This window comes from Pithys albifrons, chromosome 19 (assembly GCF_047495875.1).
Source record: "Pithys albifrons albifrons isolate INPA30051 chromosome 19, PitAlb_v1, whole genome shotgun sequence".
In the NCBI taxonomy this organism is placed as follows: Eukaryota; Metazoa; Chordata; class Aves; order Passeriformes; family Thamnophilidae; genus Pithys; species Pithys albifrons.
The window spans coordinates 4,252,140-4,275,086 of record NC_092476.1 but is presented as its reverse complement, the minus strand read 5'-3'; the positions used below and the strand labels follow the sequence as shown (position 1 = coordinate 4,275,086).

General features: G+C 46.2%; 3 protein-coding genes across 5 annotated transcripts in view; 1 reads left to right on the top strand and 2 right to left on the bottom strand.

Moving 5' to 3' along the window:
* Nucleotides 1-208: 208 nt before the first annotated feature.
* LRRC45 (leucine rich repeat containing 45) lies at nt 209-11,857 on the bottom strand. 3 transcript variants are annotated; one of them, XM_071574000.1, is made up of 17 exons: nt 11,423-11,857; nt 10,510-10,571; nt 9,604-9,674; nt 9,109-9,287; nt 8,275-8,403; nt 7,594-7,706; nt 6,978-7,036; nt 6,781-6,858; nt 5,733-5,868; nt 5,358-5,435; nt 5,070-5,181; nt 4,844-4,914; nt 3,931-4,023; nt 3,245-3,337; nt 2,219-2,392; nt 1,979-2,126; nt 209-1,608 (listed from the first exon to the last, which is right to left on the bottom strand). In XM_071574000.1, the coding sequence occupies exons 1-17, from the start codon at nt 11,481-11,483 to the stop codon at nt 1,412-1,414; spliced, it is 1,854 nt and encodes a 617-aa protein (XP_071430101.1). In that variant the 5' UTR covers nt 11,484-11,857; the 3' UTR covers nt 209-1,411. The 3 variants fall into 3 exon arrangements, with proteins under 3 accessions (XP_071430101.1, XP_071430102.1, XP_071430098.1); XM_071574001.1 differs by having other exon boundaries at nt 11,438-11,857; XM_071573997.1 differs by lacking the exon at nt 11,423-11,857 and adding an exon at nt 11,002-11,255.
* CENPX (centromere protein X) lies at nt 11,264-12,693 on the top strand. Its single transcript, XM_071574006.1, has 5 exons — nt 11,264-11,370; nt 11,458-11,509; nt 11,589-11,642; nt 11,930-12,018; nt 12,148-12,693. Exons 1-5 carry the CDS (start codon nt 11,332-11,334, stop codon nt 12,160-12,162), a joined length of 249 nt encoding a protein of 82 aa, XP_071430107.1. The 5' UTR covers nt 11,264-11,331; the 3' UTR covers nt 12,163-12,693.
* A 2,348-nt stretch (nt 12,694-15,041) lies between these two features.
* The window catches only part of ASPSCR1 (ASPSCR1 tether for SLC2A4, UBX domain containing), a 35,034-nt gene continuing 27,128 nt past the window's right edge, over nt 15,042-22,947 (bottom strand). Inside the window, exons 13-16 of the mRNA XM_071574002.1 lie at nt 18,733-18,784; nt 17,959-18,028; nt 17,463-17,650; nt 15,042-16,159 (exon numbers count right to left, since the gene is read on the bottom strand). Coding sequence (XP_071430103.1) covers nt 16,146-16,159; nt 17,463-17,650; nt 17,959-18,028; nt 18,733-18,784 — 324 coding nt within the window. The 3' untranslated portion in view covers nt 15,042-16,145. The remainder of the gene's footprint in view (nt 16,160-17,462; nt 17,651-17,958; nt 18,029-18,732; nt 18,785-22,947) is intronic.

The window sequence follows — 22,947 nt, the reverse complement described above, 5'->3', positions numbered from 1 at the left end:
ACAGCTCTCACTAAAGACTCCCTCTCTGTGACTGGGGAGTGCCTTCCCACCTTCTTTGCCATTACCTTAGTCCAGAACCAAAGCCTTGCCCAGCCTATCCACCTGCAGCAGCCTTTTAGCTCCAGGACAGGCTGGCAGGGTTTTCAGGAGAGTAACAGGGCAGAAGACCCCCCCTTCCACATCAGCCAAACATCCAGCTCAATCACTGTCCAGTGTTACAGCAAAATGCAAAAGCCCTTTATTATTAAAAAAGCAGAGGAAATCCCAATATAAAAAAAAATCATAAATACAAACCAGGCCACACAGAAACTTTCATTATCCAACTGTCTCTTAAAATACGTACTGCAAGATCATTGTTCTTGCCCCTTACTCACTGAAGGAACTCAAAGGAGGCTCTCAAGACTGCCGGCCTCTGCTTTTTCTGATTCAGTACCTTGTAACCCTTCCCTTTCTCCAGGTCACAGGAGGGCTTGTGCTGTCAGGAGAGGAACCACGTTCTCCATCTTTATGCTCTTAGGAGCAACTCCTCTGTGTTGAGCCAGAAGCATTGCTCCTCAGCTCCAGGGGCCTGAGAAGCTATGAGGGCAGTTTCACCATTTGTCACAGTCCTTTTTGCATATTGTCTACAACATCTTCAGGCAAGGGCTGCAGTGGACAGTGAGGAAGCCCAGATGCTGCCCCCCAACCACCTAGTGACCCCTCGCCTGCCAGTCAGTGTTATAAAAGTTGAACCCTGGCCAAAGCTGAGCTGTCGCACAAGGACATGGACAGCACTGCACCACAGCCCCCTACACAGCTGTTTCTGTCTATGCTGAATGTAAATCCGCTGCCAACCAGTACAGCCAGAGCCACGGCAGGGAGGATAAATGAGCCAGACAGAGCCCTTTCAGACTTTGTTTCCATCTGTAAGCACTGGGGAAAAAAACACAGGTGCATAAGATCTGGTGTTTCCACAAGTTTCAGGACCCCATGAACAAAGCAAATGGCTCCAGCCCACAGGGAACTGAACTCTGCTGTTGCCGCTTATCAGGTTTCTCTGTGAACAGCACTGGCACCCAAACAAATGCTGGAGAAGGACCCTGCCAGGGAACATACCAACTCCCCCAGTAGCAACAGGGGGCACTGACAGGCTGGTGCTGTGTGAAAGGACACAAAATAATTCAAACACTGTGCCAGCTCAGGGGAAGGGCTCCACACCATGGACTTACGTCCATGAACCTGGATGGTTGTTTCCTCCTCCCCTTTATGTGGTCAGGAGGAAGATTTCTGATGAGCAAGAGCAATTTTCTGTGTTTGCAAACCTTTGTGTCCCCCCACTCTGATAAAACTGTCCCATTTAGGAAGAAGGAGCTGTACCTGAGTTGATCACCCTCTCCTGACAGCAGGTATTTGAATCCTTTAAGCCAAGATCTCATTTCCTAGAACTGTGGGTTCCCAGTGGGGGTCCCTGCACATATGCCATGATGGCATTTTGCAAGAAACTTGCTCGCTGGGCCTCCTCTTCCCTCACCCTGGAGATCTCAGCCTCTTTCGTTCTCAGCTTCTCCAGCAGCAGAGAGATCTCACCCTCTTTGTCCAGCAGTGCTTCACGATGGCTACTTGACATGGCTGTAAAAGAGCAGCATTAGTAAACAAAATTAAGGTGTCCCTAGAATAAATAGGAACAGCATGCTATAGGCACAGACAATGGAAGTGGGATGGTAAACAAGCACATGAGGTTTTGCACAGACAGCATGTTACAGTTTACTGTGCAGGAAACCCAAACACTTTGCTTGCTGTGCAGCTTTGGGTAGTTATCTGAGTCTTGGTCTCTATAAAATGAGACCCACAAAAGCAGCAGGATGGAAAGTACAACTCACAGGCATACACACAAGTAGGAAGCACCAGTGTCACTCCCTGTGAACACAGCTCAGTTCCAGGCCCAATGCTGGGTAACTCAGCATTACCATTTGAGAACATTGTGAGAAGGAGCCATCACCTTTCAGTTGTCTTTCCAGAGCTGCAATCTTCTCTCTCAGCCCATCCTGTGCTGTGCGTGCAGCTTCCAGGTGTCCAAGCTGCTCCTGTAATTCCACTTTCACTTTATTCACTTCTGTCACTTTCTCCTCTTCCTTACTGTTCAGGTCCTGACACACAAAGACAAATTCATGAACAACCAAACAATGTCAGCAACTTGCTCTGCCCCTGTGGTGACCATCTCCACTGTAGTTCAAATTACCTGCTGAAGTTCTTCCAGCCGCCTCCTGAGTCCATCAGCATGCAGGCTCAGCTGTTTGGCTCTGGCTTGGGCTTCAGCAACCATTTCTTTCTGCTTAAGGCAGCAGTTCTGAGCTTCATCCCGTGACTGAGTCATCAGCTGCAGCTTCTCTTCTAGGTGTTCTAGTCGTTGCTGCTGTAAGACAAAAAGGAAAATGAACATGTCAATCCCACTCTATTCTTGTGAAGGGATTCTCCCCTTTTTGTCCCTAACACAGTGAACCCTGGGTTGAGTCAACTGGCACAGAAGAACAAGCACACGACTCAGCCATAACTGACACAGCCCTGCTCCTCGCACTCAGGATGACCCCAAGCTGCTTTCTCTTGCCAGGGAAGACAGTGATGGAGACTCTGGAACACCCAACTGACTCACTGAGAACAAAGCAGAAGCACTGATGCCACCATCAGCATTCATAACCAATGCCCTCCCTTCACTTCCTCCATACCCCAAAACGGTTCTGAAGCACCACCATGTGCAGCTAAACAACTGCTGGGTCCCACACATCAGCTTTTCTATGTCTGGAACTCAGTGAAACATCTTCTTTTGTGATGTTATGCATAAGCAAATATTCTAATAGTTTTTGTGTGTTTTCTTAATCCCTTATTCTCCTTCACAGGATATTAACTTCACTGCCATTTTCACAAAGTTCAATTCTACAGTGACTTTATCCAGCAGCAGTAGCCACCTGAAGAAATTTTTCTGAGTCCAAAGAAACAGGAGCACCCCATGAAAGCTGCCATTAAACAGAAGGATAGACATCTGGTGGCTGGCTTCAGAAGTTGGCAACTTGAATGCCAACTCTGTTACTACTGGAGACAATTCAAATCAGACTTTTAAGGGCTCCTTCTTCAGGAATCACACCATTTGCAAACCAGTGAAAACCAGAGAGGGGAGTTACACAACAGTTCCCGGAGACTAAAACACAGGCTGGGCAGCCAAATCACTCCCTTCCCACAGCAGCAGGGCTACACACAGGTCTGTCCTCACCTCCTCCAAGCGGGCCTGACTCCGGGCTTTCAGTAACTCCTCCTCTGCCTGGCCTCGCTCAGCAAGTGCAGCTGCTTTGACTTGGCTCAGCTCCTGCCACAGAAACATGGACAATCATTCCAGACAGAGAAGCTGAATTGCTGCAACACTGACCAGAAAACATTGGCAGCTTCCAGTTGCAGGCTACAACATGACACAGATCTTCCTCTCACTCAGGGGTAGTGAAAGCAAACCAAGACAACAACCCTTTTCTCACTTCAAGTTTACCATCATAATTCAATGAGAATTTCAGTTATATGAGGCCAGTAATGGGTAAACCTTTCCAAAACAAGGCAATAGGAGCGGGCAGTGCTGAATATAGCTGGGGAAATAGACATGGAGAAATATGCTGCATTACTTCAGACCACATGGGAAACCCATGAAGTCAAATCTTGGTAAAATTTTTACTCTCACCATGTTCAATAGAATCCTTATTTCTGTTCAATCTGAATTTACAAATTTCTCCTTGGAACTTTCTCCTTCCTTAGTCCAAAGTGGTAAAAATCATTTTAGCTCGTATACTGCTGTTTTCTGTTCCTATCTACAGCATATGACAATCTTTACAGAGGTCAGCAATGGAAGACTGGCAGCCTGCTCTTTGCACCACTGTGTAAGTATTCAAACATGCCTGGAGCATCCTCTCTCACCTCCTCCAGAGATATCCTGATTGTCTCCAGCCTCTGGATCCTGTCCTGCATGGAACGTTCACTGGCCTCAATGTACTGTGTCATACGATCCACCTGCAAAACAATAGAAATCATTTAAGCCAGTGCAAGAACACTGTTCCCATCTCCAGATGTATCAGCAGGGCCATTTGTCATGATAAAGAAGCATCCTCTCATTGATCCACCCACCACTTAAGAAAAATTTTTACTTCTCCCAGAGCTCCACTAGGAAACTGTAATACAGATGGCATCTGCTCTATAGAACCTGAGAACTCTTAGACAGAGCTCTCTCCCAGGCCACGACAAAAGATAGAGACTCCAATTCTCATTGTCAAGTGGTACAAAACACCACAGATTCATTTTCCAGCTGTAATGTGGCTAAAATCTTCCTGGTCTGCATCTTTTCTTACAAGATTTCAAAATCTTCAGAGAATCTATTGGTGTATTTTTATTATTGAGAGATTTCACACCTCAATAAACACCACAAAGAGAACTGATCCTAGCCACTTGTCCTGTCCACACTCAGTCACAGACCCCCTTGAAACCTAACAGAGAAAGAACTGGCATGCTGAACCTTGTTAGAGGGTTGTTCTGTACAGTGTGTATGTCTCTGTTTCCTCCACTAAAGCATTTTTGTTTTAGAAGTAGGACAAGACTGGTTATTACTAACTACCTCTGTGCATATCCAGACTAACACAAAGGCTCTTTTGGAGCATCACATACCACTCTGGCCCATACTCTTGCAAGACATGAAATCTTAACAGCTGGTAGAATGTCCTGTGATCTCTTCAGGCAGGCTGTGCCTGACAGCAAACAAGGACCTCCAGTGGTGCCTGTATGTTAGGACCAAAGAAAGACTAACCCTGGGATGCTGCAGAAACCCCACCCTTCTTACCTCTTTTATCCGAAGAGATTCCATGTCTTCAAGGCTTTGCTTAAATCTTCTCTTCTCCATTTCCAGACGTTCTGCAGATTAAAAGCAGGACTATCCCAATTCTGGCATTCCTGCCAAGCAGGCACTATTCGTATTTTATCACACTCTGCCACCCTTTCTCTTTGGCTGCCCTGTGCCATTGACCCAAGCACAGGTGTCCATGAGCTATTTCTGCTCCTCCACTCACCCTCAGCCTGCACAGCCCGAAGCTTCAGCTCTGCCGTTGTGTTGGCCAAGTCTTGTTTCACCTGGAACAGCTGATCCTGCTGGACTTTGCACTTTCTCTCCAACTCATCCACCTATATGAAAATGATCACCACAAAGGATTTTCTTTTCCTATTAGCAGAGAAAGTTGGTTGTACAGGACAATGAACAGAGACACAACCAAGGATCAAAGCAGGAAACATATAAATGGAGCAGAAGTCATATATGTCCAAGTCCCACTTCTCAGTCTTGGACTTAAGTTTCTTCCTACCTGGTTTCTCAGCAGCAGATTTTTCTCACTGGCAGCAGACAGGTCATGCAAAAGCTTGTCTTCCCGATCAGCACTTTCCTGCAAACAGCATCAAAATTAAAAACTGGTACTCACCTTAGTTCTTGCACTATCAATCTATGGCAACCAACACCACACCCAGCTAAATCCAACCTACCCCATAAACACCACAGCTCCTCTTCTCACCCAGCACTCACCTATCTAATTTACATAAGAATTTTTGTCATGGTGGCTTCAGTTAACCCATTAGTCATAAAAATCATGCTTCTCTATCCCTTGCAGCATCCCCCAAATATGCACAAATAAGTTATGACATGGAGCCCTGCTCTCAAACCTAAGTAGGACTAATTAGCTCACCTGTTTTTGTTGCTGAAGCTCCCTGAAGTGGCACTCAGCCACACTGGTTTGTTCCTGTTTCATGGCATTCAGCAGCTCTCCCTGGTCGTGCACCTTCTGCTCAGACAGAGCCAGGGCAGCTTCAGTCATCTGCAGCCTACAAAAGAGAAACACTTCCTGGAGTCTTTTCCAAGGCAGACACTGCAGCAAGCTCTCCATGCCACTCAGTAGAAGGTGCTAGCAGGTACCTGGCAGTGGATGAAATCAAGCTAATTTAGGCAATTTTTGCCCCTAGGAAAAGGATACCACTGACCTCTGTACCCAGCAGCATTTGCAAGCAATAACCAGGACTTCTCAGGACCTGGTGTTTTGGTGCTCATTGGATTTTCCCTGTATTGTCTTTCATGAGCCATTTTCACAGATCAGAGCCCGCTGGGATTTGCCCACTCTCACAGAAAAAAGATGTCCATTTTTATACCACTGCAAGGTTGTTTAAAATCAGGGATAGAATTTTAAACTTAAGTAGGAGAAGCAATTGGTTTATTCTGTCCATGAGGGACATGTCCACACTGAGGCATGGCATAATAAAACTCCCTTTACCTGGGAGAATTCAACTAGACAGGTGCAGGAGTTTTTGAAGTCTAAGCACTGTTACGTGCATATGACTCTGCACTGCTTTTGGGCAGCTCCACCTCACTGTTCCTAGGCCAGGCTCCTCCATATCTGCAGTGGTTCTCAGAAAACACTGCCAGAGGAAGCAGGTACAGCCTCCTGCCAGGCTGTGAACCATGCAAGGAACAACCATCCATCCCATCTGAACAATCGTTTCCCTTCCTTTTCACCCTCTGTAAATCACTTGCTCGAACACCAATGTACTGTAATTTTACTTAAAAGCTGGCTAAGTATCTAGTGTGGCAAACTCAAAGGCCTGATCTGACCGTAATTTCTGGATATTACTGTGCAAAATAGTACGCCAGCTACTCTAGATTATGCCCCTTCTTAGCAACTCTCCTCAGCACTGTGTATACAGCATAGACAGTGAGAAGGGGAAGGGTTTCCTCCTCCATACTTTGCTTTCAGTGAATTCATAATGGAGTGCTGCTCATCCAATACTTCCTGCAGTTGGCCGACTCTTGCTGCAGACATTCTGCATTTGGGAGACAAAAAAAAAAAGGAAAGAAAAAAAGGTGGATAATTTCTGCCAGGAAATAGAAAGGACTCAATTCTGCCATCAAAGAGCAGGAAGCATTTAGAAATCTAACTCACCTCTCACTCTTATGTTTTTCTTCCTTCTGCTTCTCTATAGTGTCCATAAAATCCAAGAACTGTTAACAGGGCAAAATTCAGTAAGAAAATTAACTGCATCAGCTTTAAACATTTACACTTCTCATGTTTCTCTTTCCAGAAAGAGCTGAAGACAGGTCAAGCCACTACTGGGAAGCAAACTGGAGGTTTGATGTGTTTATTAGCACACCTGAATGAAATTATCAGCTATAGGGACTCTGCACATGGCAGCACTAGAAAGAGAACAGACTCAAATCTCTAGGTTTGCATCACTTGGAAAATATCAAACCAGCTGCAAAAGAACTGAAAGCGTGAATACAGGTGAAAAAAAATCACCAAAACTCCTTCAGAATCCCAAGTGAGTATGTTCAGCAGGAATGTGTCCACACCCATATTGTAATTTGATTTTATTCCTGGGCAAACTACTTCAGAGGAAGGACTCAATGTACTCAGCCATGCTGTGTGCCTGCCCATAGAGATGCACATGCTACTTCAGGTGCACAATAATACTGTCAGCTGAGTATTGCGGGGGAGCCTCAAGGGAAAGCAAAGGATTCCAGCTGCCCCATTTGAATGGCCAACATGTAAGATGGCTGACCTGCTTGTTCTTCTCATCCTTCAGACTCAAAACCTCCTTGTTGAGGACGTACACTTGGTTCTGGGCCTCACTCAGGATAGTCTCACGGTCTTGATTGTGATTCAAGGCTTGTTCTGGCACAGAGAACAGGGGAGTATGCTCAAGTTTCTAAAGCAACAGAACAGCAAGCACTGCTGAAAAAGACACCTGGTTATCAGAAGCACCAGGACAGCCTCCCTTCTCAGGCTGGCCCCTGCAGAGAGACCTCTCATCTTATACCACAAGGCAGGATGGGACCAAAGCGAGCTGTGTGTATGGGGTAATCAACACTCCAGTGACAGGAAAGCTGTTCAACGCTGCTGTGGGCAGGACAACAACACATGAGGTGCTGTGCAAGCCACATCAAAACTTGGCTAGTCTGAGGCAAACTAGTCCAAAGTTCTCCCACATTCACATGGCACAGTAATCTCTAACTCAATCCAAACTTCTTTTGCTCTTACTGATGAAAGTGACACTTCTAACTTAACCAGCTCTCACTAAAGGACAAGAGGAAGTGATGTAGGGCACTGCAGAAATGCTGTTGAGAAAGGAAGGGAAGAAGAAATAGCTCTCTTTTCTGGAGCAGCAAATGCCTTTTATCCCTCAAGTGCTGAACTCTGAAAGGAGTTAGCAATTCATTACTGTACAACACATCATACTTACCAACAGCTTTCAGGATGTCACCAGGAACGTTGTTCCCTGCCAGCTCCAGCCTCTTCAGGATCTTGTTTCTGTGCAGGCAGTTCAGCAAAGCTCGGCCACCCAGAAGCCCAATATTATTCCATCGCAAATCTACACAGAAAGCAAACTTTCACCATGGTAGTCACACATCTGCTGAAAAACACAAAGCCCAAGAGAACCCACCTCTTTATACATCTACAAGCCTGGTTAACTAATTCCAGATGGTCTTAGCACAAACACAGGTGAATATTGTGTCCCTTTTCAAGATGAATGAGAAGGAGAGAAAGTGACAAAGGAGGAATAGCATATATACCTTTCATAAAGTACAGAAAGCCACTACAGTTTAAAATCTACACAAGTCTGCCTCTTGGGAATCTTCCTTCTACAGCCAAAATCTGTGGATGAGAAAGAACTGGCAACAAAAGCCATGCTCTCCTGAAGGAAATTCCAGCAAAATTCCATACAAGGACAAAGCAAGCGTGAAGCAAGTCTTGCAGTCTGTCATGAGGCATGCCAACAGCATCCACAGATAGGAATGACCATAATCCCTCCTCTGCTAAGGACTGTTCTGCTCCAACTACACAATTCTCCATCTGCAGGTTTGGTTCCAGAGATTCCAACTACAGTTCCCATTCTCCAAAAACCATGGGCTTGTGACCTTTCCCTTCACAAAGTCAGCAACACAGTCCAGATTGACAGGAATTGGGAACGATACCAATCAGCTGGCAGAAGTCGGGGCAGGCTTCCTGCAAGGAACCTGAGCATATATGTGTGTGTGTGCATGCACATACAGGTACATGGGCAAAGAACTCTTACCCAGCTCCTGAAGACTGGTATTTTGTGTCAGTGCCACAGCAAGCTCTGCAGCCCCTCGATGGTTGATCTGGTTATTGCGCAGATCCAGCCGCTGGAGAGAGTTGTTTGCTCTCAGTCCTTGGCAGAAAAAGGAGAAGCCTTCTTCCCACATGCCGAGGCTGTTCCATTCTAAGGTTAGGCTATAGGGAAATCAGATAGGATTGGGATCCGTGGAGTAAAGGGACAGTTGCATGAGCTTGAATGATATATGGGGCTCAGTACCCAGTCAAACACCCAGTTCCATGAACAGACTCAGCTTCAGAGAGCAGGATGCTGCCAGGCCCCAGCATCCTCCAAAAGGGCACCTCCTGTTCTCACTCCTTTGCCTCTCCCAGCCCTCACAAGAAAATGCACCACTTGACGTTCCTCCTACCCCAACAAAAATACCCTCAAACCCTTTTCAACAGTTGTGCTCCATCTGGCAGGAATAACAGAGATGTAGATATGTTTTTTTACCTCCTGATTGATTTGTTCTGTGTAAGAAGCTTCCCCAAAGCCTCAGCTCCCACGGTTCGCAGGTTATTGCCCTGAAACAGAAGCCCCAGGTGATCAGGAGGCTACACCTCTCACAGTCCACCTACCCCATCAAACACCACCAGGTATGCCCCAGCTGTAACACTGATTTCAGTGGGAGAAAGATGGTCCAATCACCATTTGTTTCATCTATCAGTCTCAGCTTTCCGCAAAACGAAAACCCCTGGACAAACAGTGGATTTATACACACCACTAGTCTTGTGAGGCACCGTGACTGAGAGCTTGCAAAAATCACAGGGCCATGGGCCATGATAACACAGAAAATGATAGTTCTACACACTTCATTAAAAAAGGCTTGGTTAGCACTAGCACAAATGAGAAAGGTGTGATGCAGTATGCAACTGTATGATCATGGGAACAGCTCTACCCAAGAGGAATACAGACAGAACGTCACTCTCAGTAGAGTGACCATCACTTCCAAGCCCAGGCTAGCCAAAAGCCATTGGCAAGCTGAATAAACTCTGCAGAAGCACAAGTCAAACAGCTAGTAACTCAGTGATCAATACAAAGGCTCAAAGAAAACCCTACACGTGCCTCCGCCAATCAACCAGCAACGAACAAAATATATACAGCAACAACTTCCTACCAAAACAGAGTAACTGAATAAAAATGGATAAAGATGATTTCCAAAGTAATTTCGGAACGTTGTGACATGGTGTTAAGGATGCAAGGAATGAGTCACTTGAGAATAAAAACCTTACAGAAGTACGCATTTTCTTGAAAAATCCTGCACTAGGACTGCACAGTTCTAACTCTGATTAAGCCTGTGCTCCTTTTAACTTGTCCACTTTGTCCTAATTCTATTCTATTCTATTCGAACAGACTCACCTTCAGATCCAAAGACTTGACTGTGGTGTTGGAGCAAAGACCTTGCAACAGAAGTTTTACACCTGAGTAGAAAAAAAGAAAAAACCTGTTTATTTCATTCTGTGGAACTCTACGCCCGAGCCAGGAGCAAATCGTACTGTTTTAACAGCCAGATCAGGAGACGTGGCTGCGAGAAACAAACGACTTGGTAAACGATCACAGCTTCTGGAAAGCTAAGCCTGAGCTTTCGGGGCAGGAGACTGTTTATGCGTTCTCAGAGAAGGCAGAGCCGTGCCAGCCCCAGCCCTGAGCTCAGCCCGCGCGTGGAGAGGCCGCGCAGCCACGGCCGTGACCACCCCGGAGCCCCTTCCCTGCCGGCTGCTTTAACCGGCCGGCTCGTCCCACGGCCAACAGCGGCAGAGCTGCTTTCCAAGGCGGAGGAAACCGGGGGGTGCTTGACCGCCCGCACGATCACAGAGCGGGCACTTTCAGCGCCCCGGGCCCCGCGCGCACCCTCCTCGCTCAGGCCGCAGTCTCCGAGCGCCAGCGCGGCCACGGGCGCGGGGCCGGCCAGGAGCGCGCCGAGCGCGCCGCAGGTTTGCAGCGACAGGCTCTGCGCCGTCAGGTCCAGCCGGGCCCGCGCCCGGCCCGGCTCCCGCAGCCGCTGCAGCACCGCCTCCTGCGGGGCCGCGCCCGCCGCCGCGCACAGCCGCGCGTACTCCCGGCCGAGCCGCTCCATGGCGGCGCGCTCCCGCCGGAACCGCCCCACGGCCGCGCGCGCTCCCGCCGGAACCGCCCCACGGCCGCGCGCCCGCGGGAGGCGGGGCCGGCGGCGCGCGGGACATGGAGGAGCGCGACGGCCGCGCCGGCGGCTTCAAGAAGGTGCGGCGGCCCCGGCCGGGGTCTCGGTCCCGAGCGAGGACTCGATTCCCACCTGGGCCCCGCTCACCCGCTCCTCTCTCCCCGCAGGACACCGCAGACCGGCTGCTCCGCATGCATTTCCGCGACGGGAGGACCCGAGGTAGGTACCGGGGCAGCGGCGGGCGGGACCGGGCGCGCGGGCGGGACCTCCGCCTCCCGTAAACGCCTTGTCGTTGCAGTTAACGGCGACGCGCAGCTGCTGATGGCCGAGATGCTGAGTGTCTTCGTGCGAGGTGAGCGCGCAGGGTCCGCCCGAACGGGCCTGCTGACCGCCCGCGGGCCGGGCCAGCCTCGGGGCCGAAGGGCCCCCAGGTCCGCCCCGAGCACCCAGCCAGCCTTCGTTTCAGCCCCTGCCGCGCTCTCCCCGGCGCAGCCGAACCCCTGACACCGCTTCCCACGTTCCTCCGGGCCGCTGGGCCATCTCCCTCCTCCCAGAACACCAGCCCGGCCCCCCGGCGGGACCCCCCCTTGGCAGCTCCCAGACCCCTCTCACTGCCCTCCCCTCTTCCTTGCGCTGCAGAGGCGGCGGCTCGGGCAGCGCGGCAGGCTCGGGCGGAGGACTTGGAGCAGGTGGATATTGAGCATCTGGAGAAAGTGCTGCCGCAGCTGGTATGTAACTGTGGGCTTGAACTGCACAGGAGCAGGATGAGGATGTGAGCTGAAACAGCTTAATCCTCTTCCTCGTGGGAGATGTTTCAGGAACTATGTGCTGACTGGCTTGCTGCTCTGTCCTTACAGCTTCTGGATTTCTAGAGGCCTCCTGAAGCACATGCTGCCTAACCTTGACCTGACAGCAAACATCTGTCTCGGCCACAGGAGTCCAGCTCTGGAAAAAACAGTTTCAACTTTTTCTTCCTCTGCCATTTTTCTTCTATTTCCCCTCTTCTTTACCAAGCACAACACAGCCCATAGCAATGATGCTGTCAGATACTATTTTTGAAAAGAGGCTTGTTTTGTTCAGCTGAGTATGTAACTGGTTTCCATCTTGCTGCTTTAGTCCTGTAGCAGGGGCCTGTACTTCACAGCATGGTAAGATGCTGTTGCTTTCTCAGCTAATGTGAGAAACAGGTCCTGCTTCACAGAGATGCATGGAAAGACTTAATGGCTGGAAATATCCAGCCTTCAGGCTCCCATTGCCTCAGCAGGCAGCTGAGACAGCAGCTCTGGGTCCAGCTCCAAGCTTGTCTAATGAATAGGTTATTAACAGGAGTTCAGTCACAGTTTCTTGCCAAGACCAGGTAACTGATCTTTATTTTATAAATAAACAGTGTCTGTCCCTCTGTACCTTCCAGTATTTCTTTAGGGCTGTGACATCAAAGAATGCTTGGAACCTTTTAAGCATTCGATGTTCTCCTCAGAAGCTGTTTCCCCTCTGCTATAAATTTGTTCTCACAAACATCAGTAAGTTAAAAACCAGTCTCCCTCCCTTCACTGCAATTAATCATCAAAAGTCAAGTTGCTTCAAAGACTTGAAGAGTTTCCCCCTCACCCACCCTCTTCTCTAAATCTTTGTAGGACGAAAGCTAAAAAAGACAAAATAACAAACAGCATGTGTGAGAATCCCACATCATGGGCCAGCCTGGCCCCTCTGGCAGTGTGGGGGCGGGCAGGGGGGTGCTATGAAATAAGAAACCTTACACATATGGGCAGGACCGACAAACTCCAGCTGGCTTTGTTGGGAAATGAAGGGCCACTGCAGGAGCACAACTGACAGGCCATGGCTTGGGGCTCACAGCAGGCTGTGGGATCAGCAGTAGTGAGCAGTCCTGTTCCAGAACAGCTGTGGCAGGCAGAGGCTCAATAGGTCACTGTGCTCTTTCAGCCTGGAGCTATCAGGATCATCCCTCAGGACACAGCCACTTGGAAACCTCACGAAAACCGCAGTTTAATACACATTCTGATGACAGTACCAGCTTAGGCAGTCCCCAGCAGCCCTCTTCTGCTTGGCCAAGACAAGTATTTGTGCAGCTGTACAATGCACCCTATGAAGGAACTGACCTAATTCAGCCTTCAGCCCCACAACCATTGGTAAAAAGAAAAAAAAAGGCAATAGCAAAAAAATGCAAGTAATTCTACCTTTGAATGCCCTGAAACTCCAGGGATGAGTTCAGCTATTATAGCAGAAGAAATACTGAAACCAAACCAGCTCATGAGGTATCTGCAGGTATTGTTCAGCAGAGCAGGAACCCTTGTAGCAAGTACCTTAGTGAAGACCCTGCAGTTTTAAATGTTGGGGCATCTTATCCCCCTTGAAGAATTCACTCCTACTTTCTTGCCTTCTCCAGATTTCAGATCCTCATCTCTCCCTCCTCTCTGACTCCTGCTGACACAGGTCCCAAAGCTGCTGCCATAAAAAGGCTTGAGTTCCCTTCTCTGACACACACAAGCATTGACTCAAGCGAATCACTTATGTGGACTTTAGTAGCAAAGCAGCATTTTAATAGCAGCAGCTAAAACAAACTCTTCTTTGCATAGGGAAGAGGAATAAGACTTCTGGTCTACCTGTTGAAGGTACCAGTTTTTCCTTCTTGTGGTTATATTTGGGTGTGATGTGTGGCTGAGTTACACAAGGAACAAGCATGGGCAGAACTGCCTGAGGGAACTCACAGCTATGTGAAGTGTAGTCCTCATCCCTGCACTTAACCCATGAAACTGCCCCAGGAATATTGATACTGCTGCTGGTGTCTCTAAACTTCTGTTTTCCCATGTCAGGTACCTGCAGGCACAGTTATAGTGCTGGCTCTTTATGAAAACTGGCAGAATGAGAACAGCTAGGCAAATTGGCACTATTTGATGTCTGCTCTGCTCTTCAAAAAATAAGGACAAGCACATCTGAAGGCACACTGCAACTTCCTTCTGACCACATTGCTGCTGCTTATTTTAATCCTGGAAACCAAAAACACTAGCACAAGTATTCCCCCACCTATTGCTAGCAATGGCTTCTAGTTTCCCCCAGTATATCCTACAAAAATTCAGCAAAGCAGCTCCAGCGACAGTCTGCCTCTGACTTGTGTGACATGAGTAAGCCTGACACAGCACCTGAACCAAGATACAGACAGTCCTGTGGAGGGTAGGCTCAGTCCATGCTTAATTCACTAGAGCAATTAAGTTTTAAACATTATTTTTATGGTATTTGGTTTGTTGTGGTCTTTCATAGCCTGACAAGCGCCAGAAGGGCTTGCTTTCCACAGGGAGGATTTAGAGCAGCAGCTGTACATAGTACTCTCACATTCCCCACTGCCAGTGGCTGCACACATTCCCTGTTTATGTTTGAGTGTCATGTAAGACATCAATCAACTTTGCTAAAGCATTCTGCTCTCTCTGCTTTGAGTCTCCTTTTTCCTCTTCCACCTTTCCTTCATGCCTCTCCCTCCCTCCAAGCTTCTTCAAAGCATCTGGGAGCATTTGGAAATAATTAGACCTGAAGGGAAATGTTGGCCAGGCTGGGAGACAATGACAAGTGCCAGGAACCCTGGGTGCCCTTTCTAGCCACTTTGAAGTTCATTCAGATGGTACAAAGCTCCGGTTTGCTTTGTTGAAAAAAAACAGGAGGAAGGGAATGAGGCATGACAGGCCCATTGAAAAGGAAGCAGGTTCCTGTGAATGAACAGAGACCAAGTGCTGGGACAAGAAACATTATCAAAGGGGGCCGACCAAAAGGGCTCCCACAGCCACTCTGCTTTATTACATCTACAAAGTGTGCAGATGTGCACGTAGTGCAGGCAGAAAACAAAATGGAAAACATGGTATTACCACACCATGGAACCCCAGCTCTCCACAGATCACTGATCCATGAAGAAAACTTCAAACAGAATCCAGCACCATGGCTGCCGTGGCACTACAGAGTTCATCTCCAGCATAATGGCAATTCTAACCAACAACACTCATCCCCACCTGATGTCTGCGATCCAGACTGGGGCTTTCCCCCTACACGAACTGTGGTGCAGGGCACAGCCACCCTGCTCCAGGAACACTCCAACCACCAACCAACTGGCATGGGAAGAGACCCTTTAACTGGATGGCTTATTCCTTGCTGTAATTACTGATGTTGATTATACACAGTGAAAATAAAACTAGAGCTTAGGGCAGAAACCAACTCAAGAGGCATTCCATGAACAGATACCTGTGTTCTTTGTTAATATGATTCTGGCAACTAATGATATTACAAGTGCAGCAGCCAAAGAGGAAAACAGGAAAGGCTGATCTGAACTGGTTTAAGTGGCCTAAGTGCTTTTTCTTCATTGACTTTCCACCCATCTATGTCCAGAATTATCAGCAGCACTAACCCCACAAGCAAGAAGCAGAGAGAAGTCTTGGTCTAGGCATCACTTAACAACTATAGTTAAAGCTGAATCAGATTGTATCCTGTTGCTAGAATCCAGGCAGCTAGACTCAAGTGACCTCTGAAGGTAGAACTGGGAAGATTGAACTTAAAAATATGGACAGAAACAAGGTCCTTCACAGAAAGTATACAGGAATTATGTCTCAATTCTCTATGCTGATTATTTGCATGCAAGCTTCTAACCTTGCTTCTGTAGACACAAAGACCACAAAAAAGAGGCCTTCCACTTATCCACCAGGTACAACTGGCATCTGAAATAGCAATTCTCTTTTTATAACTAATATTCATACAGATTAGATCTCTCCAGGGCCACCAATAATTTCTTACGCATTCTGAGTAAGTTCATCAAGACAGGCACAGTTGATTGCTCACTGATCCAGCAGCCCAGGATGCTTTACCTCTTTCCTCCTACAAAACAAACACAGGAGGATTAAAACACTTAATATGTAAACTGCCCTGTCTCATTTCTCAATAACGTGATCTGGTGGCTGAGGGTTCTGGACACTGCCGTGCTCAGGCAGCACTGGGGACCTCATGGGAGCACTTAGAGAGATGGAATGGTGAATACATTGTAACTTTTGGAGCAGGGAACTTCATCCTTCAGGTTATTAACATACATGTTATTAACCTTCCGTACCATGGTAGGTGAGTATGGTATTTTGTACTTTATCCAGATAATCTTTACTTAGGAAGGAAAACTAAGTGCAATGCTTCAAACATACTGGAAACAGGAAACAGTGAAGCTCCTGTTTTCCACTGCATCAGTAACTCTCACCAATCTGTACCAGATCACAGCAGGGAAACACATCAGCCCACTGCTGGCAGCCTTAACATCTCATGCTCTGCTTGCTGGAGCTGAGGGCCCCACAGTATCTTCCAGAAACAAATACTAAAATTCTCATCCAGGAAGTTAACATTTGGCATTATTAGCAGGGAATTCCATATAAGTATTACTAGTTTTGTTGCCCTTAAGGGGGCTGATTTAATTTCTTTTTCCCTCTTTTTTCTTCCCTCCTCTCCTCTCTTCCTCTTGTCTTTGCCATTGCATCAAAAAGTGAATATAGCCAACTGTTTAATTCAAGCATCCTTCTTTTAATATCCTTATATTTTGTATAAATTCGCATGTAAAACACACACATAAGCTATTTGTTCTAGAACTAAAAACAAGGTTGCAGTTTTCTGATCAGGATAAAGCAAGAAAAAAATCGTAATGGAAACTTGGTTGCAACCTTAATTATGGGAAACCACTACTGGTTTTCAGTGAAGATTTAAAACAGGAAGACCAGCTAAAAAAATCAAGAGAACAAAAAGTATTAAAACAGACTACAGCAGCAAAGGGAAAATAATGGCAGAGATTTAACAGATGACATGAGTCCTTGGTATGCAGAACATCCTGCCTATTAGTATTTGAACAAAACTGGCAGAGTTAAGAGCTCAGTACATCAAGCCCAAAACATAGTTAAGAATGCTGCTAGCACTTGGATTAGGCATCAAACTCCCCATTGCTGAGAGCCTGCCCTCAGACACTTCTCCAGTGAAGGCTGAGGCTCAAGTCATAAACTGAGTTGCGACCAACAAGTAGTGAACCAAGTTCCTGCAAGCACAAGTTGACACCTGCAACAATACTGTTGACATCCAACACATTTGGCAGAGAGGAGCCTCCTTCGAAGCAGTTTAGAACAAGCAGAGCTCTCCTTTGATTCTGTGATACCTGGCAGCTTCAGCCATTTGGGGATTTTCCCAGGGGCCCTTCTCAAGCCCTGTGGAGCTCCCTGTGTGCTGGCTGCTTCTGGAGGCTCACTGGTCTTTTTGTTTGTTCCTGCTTCTGGTTCAGACAGGGATGGAGCCTCTGATGCTACAGATGATGGGGCAGAAGGAACAAATGAGCTGGACAAATACCTAAAAAAGAAAATAAGCAAGTAGAATTAAGCTTAATTTTTCATAATAACCTCTGTACTACCACTATCACCACCTTTAAATTTTTTTAAGTCAGATTGAAAAGGGTCTTCTTTTTCCACAATAGAAGCACTAGGATTTACTTGATTTAGTCACTGAAATGCTACTGAAGTTGAGTATGGCAGTATAGCTGTTTCTGGAGAGAAGGAAGTCCTAGCATCTTCAAGGAAAAATTCCTTGAAGGAAGAAGAGCTCATTTCATGCTTCCCATCCCTAAAATACTCAGGCAAGTCTGTTCAGTCCCAACATACCTGGCTACTAATAAATCAGCTGCAGAAGGGGAAACCGCAGAGCTCAGCAGGTCCGATTTCAGGTAACAAGCTGTTTAAAAATGAAACCAAATCAGTTGTTTTGTAACACAGACACATCAATCATCACAGTATCACAGAGCTCTCAGCAAAACTGTGTATTACCTTAGATCTCCATGACCTTCCCCCCAGATGACACAGGATACTTTTAAACTATGACAATTTCCTTCACAACTCAGAGGTGCCCTATTTCATCATTCAAACCTCAAGATCTTGACATTTTATTTCAGTGCTCACTGCATCTCAGAAACTTTTCTGTGAAGCCAGAGTGTCTTTTGATCTCTGGGAGAAACAGGGATTCTAAGCATAAACCAGAGATGTCAAAGAACCAAAGATTCAGATCTGTTCTAGCTCCTCCAGCCAATCCACTACCACAGAAGCTCTTGCAAAAGCATTTCACTGTCATTTGTCTAATTAACATTTTGAACAATGGGATTTTTTTCCACAGAGCCATTCTTCTATCATTCTTGCTCCCATGGCAGACAATGCCTACTCCCTGGCCTAACACATTCCCATAAAAAAGGTATTATGTCTACATTTGTGCTCAAACTAACTGACCAAGCCAGCTCTGAAGAGCTTCAGCCAGTTGGAATGGTGACATTCACCAGCATTCTCAAGGACTGCTACAGCTTTTCTAAGAACTCTGACAGTAAGGAAGTAGTTCTGGGTCTGTTACAGGAACTATACGGTCAGCTGAAGTAGAGCCAATGCACTCACCCCTGCACTCCTCAGATCCAAAATGAATGACAGCAGTTGGAAAGAGTTTAGCCTGTAGCAAAAGGGAGAAAAAAGTGTCACTGATTGTAGATGCTTTCACTGTTTACTGTGAACATTAGAGGCAAATTAAACAGCCACAAATTCATGGAGTTAAAGCCAAGGTCACTGAACTATCTATAATTCAGAAAAAGTTAAACTTGTGCAAAGCACAAGGCACTTGGAGTGCGACATGAAGCAAAAGTTTATGATCTATTCTACCAGACAGAGGTGGTGAGACCTGTACAGCAAGTGCTCACTGCGCCAGTGCCCTGCCATTCCTTCTCCCCATCCCCACATCTGCCATTGTATTGCACCCACCTTCTCCACTGCTGAGCAGATAAGATCTATATGATCAAGGATCTTCTAAGATCTGAGTGGCTGATACCAAGAGAAGAAAAATCCAGATATGGCCTCCAAAATCTATTCTAGTTCATTTTATTACATTTCCACCCTGTTGATGGTTGAAATTTGTCTAGTTTTGCCAGCTTTACAGGATGCAGTGTTTCCTTTTATAAATCCAGCCTGAATTCCTAGTTCCTACTTGTCAGAATAATTGCCACATTCAAACACTTTTTCCATCCAGTGGGTTTGGTTGTCATTTCTTTTCCTTTTATTTCAATGGAAGTTCCTGTAATTGGTGTCCATTTCTTCTTGTCCTTTCATTGGGCACTGCTGGGAAGTCTGGCTCATTTCCCTTACTGTTCCTCATCTTTTTCATTGCACATGTTGACAAGCTCCCCACCAAGATTTTTACAGAGAAACTGTAGAACTGGACTCACAGTCCCCTGGTTCAACTGAGGAATCACAAATTCACCTGTAGGTAAAGGAGGGACCTACCCATGGAGGCTGCTCTACCTTCTCCAGTGACCACAGTCTCACACCACACCTTCAAAAAACCCAGTGCTGGAACTAAGTGATACATTACAAGGCACTACCACACCATGTCTGGGTGGTGCATCCAAGTGTTCTCAAGGGAAACACAGGGAAAGAGAGTCAAAATTATTGAACTTCATACTAAAAACAGACACTGCTGCAAGCACAGGCCTGGGTTTTTAAAAGGGTTTGAAGGTGATAAGCAGAAGATTAATATGATATGGTATAACCAGCTATACCAGAAAGGATTCTGAAAGAAAAATATCTTATTTATTACCTGCATTACATGGCAGTATAATACCACATAAAGAAAAACTAGCTGAAACAATTCTGTTAAGCTTTTAGGAAGCCTCATACTAAGAGAGATAAAAAAACAAATCATAATGTAAACCATATAAAGGCAACCCACTGCCTCACTTGGTATCTCACTCATGTGTACTTGGGAACTGTGCAGGGCAGACTGGCTGCCCTGAAGTTTTCTTGAGCCTCTGTTGCCACCATCAGCCCAGTCTGAATAGTGGAATGACGGTCCTTGGACCTGATCCAGAACAGCAGTTACCAGAACTCAACAGAACCCTGATCTTCACGGAGGATGCTGTGGACTGCTGCCTAACACAGAGGCTAATAAAACTGTATTAACTGAAGGCAAAATCAAACAGCTTTGCTTATCTTCCTGCCTACAAGCTTCAGATGAGCTTGTGCTATTACACGTTTTTGACGTTAATTCAAAGGCTGTGGGAGACTGTCCCACACAGAATGGCCGACACCACACCAGACTGAAGTAGGAGACCTTCATTAGGCTACTCCAAGTCTCAGGTCTGCTAAAGCATCCAGGCAATTTCACATCCTTGAACTGACATTTTAGCAAAAATAGTTATTTATTAGGTCTTTTAACATTTCATTCCTCAATCAACAGGGCCTAAGGTTGCCTGTTCCAGTCACAAAGACAGCTCTCCATAAACTTTTTTAATTAAAAAGTACCAGACATAGTTTAGAAACCCCAGAGAAAACTCTCACAAGAGCTTTGATGTTTCCGCTGCATTCGTCTATTTAGGAAATGGGTGCCTTAAAAAGGGCCCCCCCAACACACATACACTCAAGCCTTTTTACACACAACATCCTTTTCATGCCAGCTGCAAGTTGGAAAATGAGGGTTTTGTAGTGTGTTAGTGTTGGAATTTTTTAATAACCTCCCCTGTCTTTTTTTTCGCCTGCCTACCAATTATCTTGGTAAATAATTAACATTCTGAAGGAGATAAGTAAGCACAGCATCTCAGAGCTCAAAGCCCTTTAGTTCAAAGTCCTGCCCTTTTCGTTTCCCTGCTGCCGCCACTGAAACTTTCTTGTCAATCAAGCTCTGGGCACACACATCAAAGCCTCATGTGGGAATGGCCCCAAGGGGTCAGAGAAAATTCATGGCAGGGCCTGTGTGAGGCACAAAGAGAGAAAGAGGGTGAGAAACACAGACCCAGAGCTAGACACACACTCAACCAACAAACACACAGACAGACTTTGCCCCAGTATAAACTTCTACCCTATTTACTCACAGGTTGTCAAATAACCAGAGTTTTCAGGATCCACGTCCACAACCATTTCCCACTGCTGGCAAAACATCAGTCCAAATGTTTCACTTCAAAATCTTAATTGAAAGAAACTTAGAGGAGCTAGACAGCAGCCCACAAGCACACAGAATGCAACCTCTTTCCCATGGCTCCTTTCCCTGCATCCCTATCCCTTCGGAGGGGTCAGCCAACACAGAGACCCCACTTGCCAAACTTCCATCCAGTAAGTTAGTTTTCTTCAATTCAAAGAGACTACTGGCTTATGCACAGAACCCTTAATTCAGCTTCCTCTGTGGGGAATTCTCAGGTACCACCCCAACCCCAACACTCACTGGGGCTCAGTACAGAAGGCAGCAAGCTGCACCTCCCTTTGCACACCGGGAATTCTCTAACCAGTCACCAACAGAACATAATGCTATCCCAGAGATTTCTATAATAAAAAAGTACTTAAATCAGCAGCAATTTTACATTAAAAAAGGCAGGCTGGTGGAATGATCCACTGTCCAAGAGCTGTCTTGGCACAAAGATGAAAAGGCTTTAGTAGATGCCATCCAGGAAAACATGCAAGCCCAAAGTCAAAGCCTTTAACATTTTGTAACACAGCTAAGAATGTAAGGATCATACACTGGGCAGACCATCACCTGAAAACTGTACTCTCAAGTCAGCTCTTCTATTGTTTGCAGTTGTTCTAATGCATCTGCCAATGTTTCTACAAGAACAAATCTGCAGTTCTTAACTTCATTGCATAGGATTCTTCTAAGAATATCTGTGAAATCAGAACAGATTTTGAAAACTCTCAGAATCACACTGAGTCTGTCAGATTGACCAAAAGAATCAAAGACTTTCAAAACAATTAAGTCAAAAAGCTTCATTCAGTTATATGCAGAGAATTACCACAACAAGGTTTGAGCCAACAGCCAGTTACTACACTCAAACACCCAGCATTTCTTTTCATTGCTGCTTTGACTTCCAGCCAAAGAAACAATGCCACTCTGACTGGTGAAATAGATGCTATTATCTATTGAATTACAGTGTTCAAATCACACTGTGCAAGGTATATTTACAAGAGACAGTTAGATTTATTGCACCAACACCTAGAAATCCAACTGAAAATGGAGTCCCATTGAGCAATTGTATAGAAGCAATGTACAGCAATGTGCCACATAAATAAAAATGCTTTGTGCTTTTAGGTTTTGGGGCTCTTTTTTTTTTTGGACCAGTGAAAAACTGAGACCTGCAGAGATTAAGTAACTTATTCAAGGTCACATAGGATGGCAGCAGCTGAAATGAGGACCAAGTATGTGAGTCTCCAGAGTCCCATCCAAGGCCATAATCACAGGACAGCTTTCTTCTGAAAGGATTAGAAAGTCACTGAGGCAAGGAGAGAAGGAAGTCAGCCTATTGTTCTGCCATTTAGGAAGTACCATTCCAAATGACCAACTCCTCAGATTTTAAAAAGATCTAACACAGCTTCATCCATTTGCTTAGTTACAGTTGCGAAAGCTTAAATGAATGCTTTCCATTTCAGAGATCTGAAGAGCAGCCTGTTACTCATAAAGCCACATTTAGTCTGAAACTATGCAGCTGAGTAACTCCAGTTTTACTCAAGAGAGGCAGTGAACAGTTACTCGGACACTGTGGTTGTGAGCGTGGTTTGTGACAGCACGGCATCCTGGCACAATGGGGCTGCTACATCTCGCATTCCATGATAAAAATATCCACACTAGAACAACATTCCTGG

Bases quoted from the DNA above. Each gene is read 5' to 3' on its own strand.
- CENPX (XM_071574006.1), top strand. From the start codon at position 11,332: ATGGAGGAGCGCGACGGCCGCGCCGGCGGCTTCAAGAAG. The intron at 11,371-11,457 runs GTGCGGCGGCCC...CTCTCCCCGCAG, and splicing joins GCGCCGGCGGCTTCAAGAAG to GACACCGCAGACCGGCTGCT. The intron at 11,510-11,588 runs GTAGGTACCGGG...TTGTCGTTGCAG, and splicing joins CCGCGACGGGAGGACCCGAG to TTAACGGCGACGCGCAGCTG.
- LRRC45 (XM_071573997.1), bottom strand. From the start codon at position 11,227: ATGGAGCGGCTCGGCCGGGAGTACGCGCGGCTGTGCGCGGCGGCGGGC. The intron at 4,915-5,069 runs GTGAGTGGAGGA...TTTAATCTGCAG, and splicing joins TCGGGCTGTGCAGGCTGAGG to AACGTCTGGAAATGGAGAAG. The intron at 2,393-3,244 runs GTGAGGACAGAC...TTTGTCTTACAG, and splicing joins GTCAGGCCCGCTTGGAGGAG to CAGCAACGACTAGAACACCT.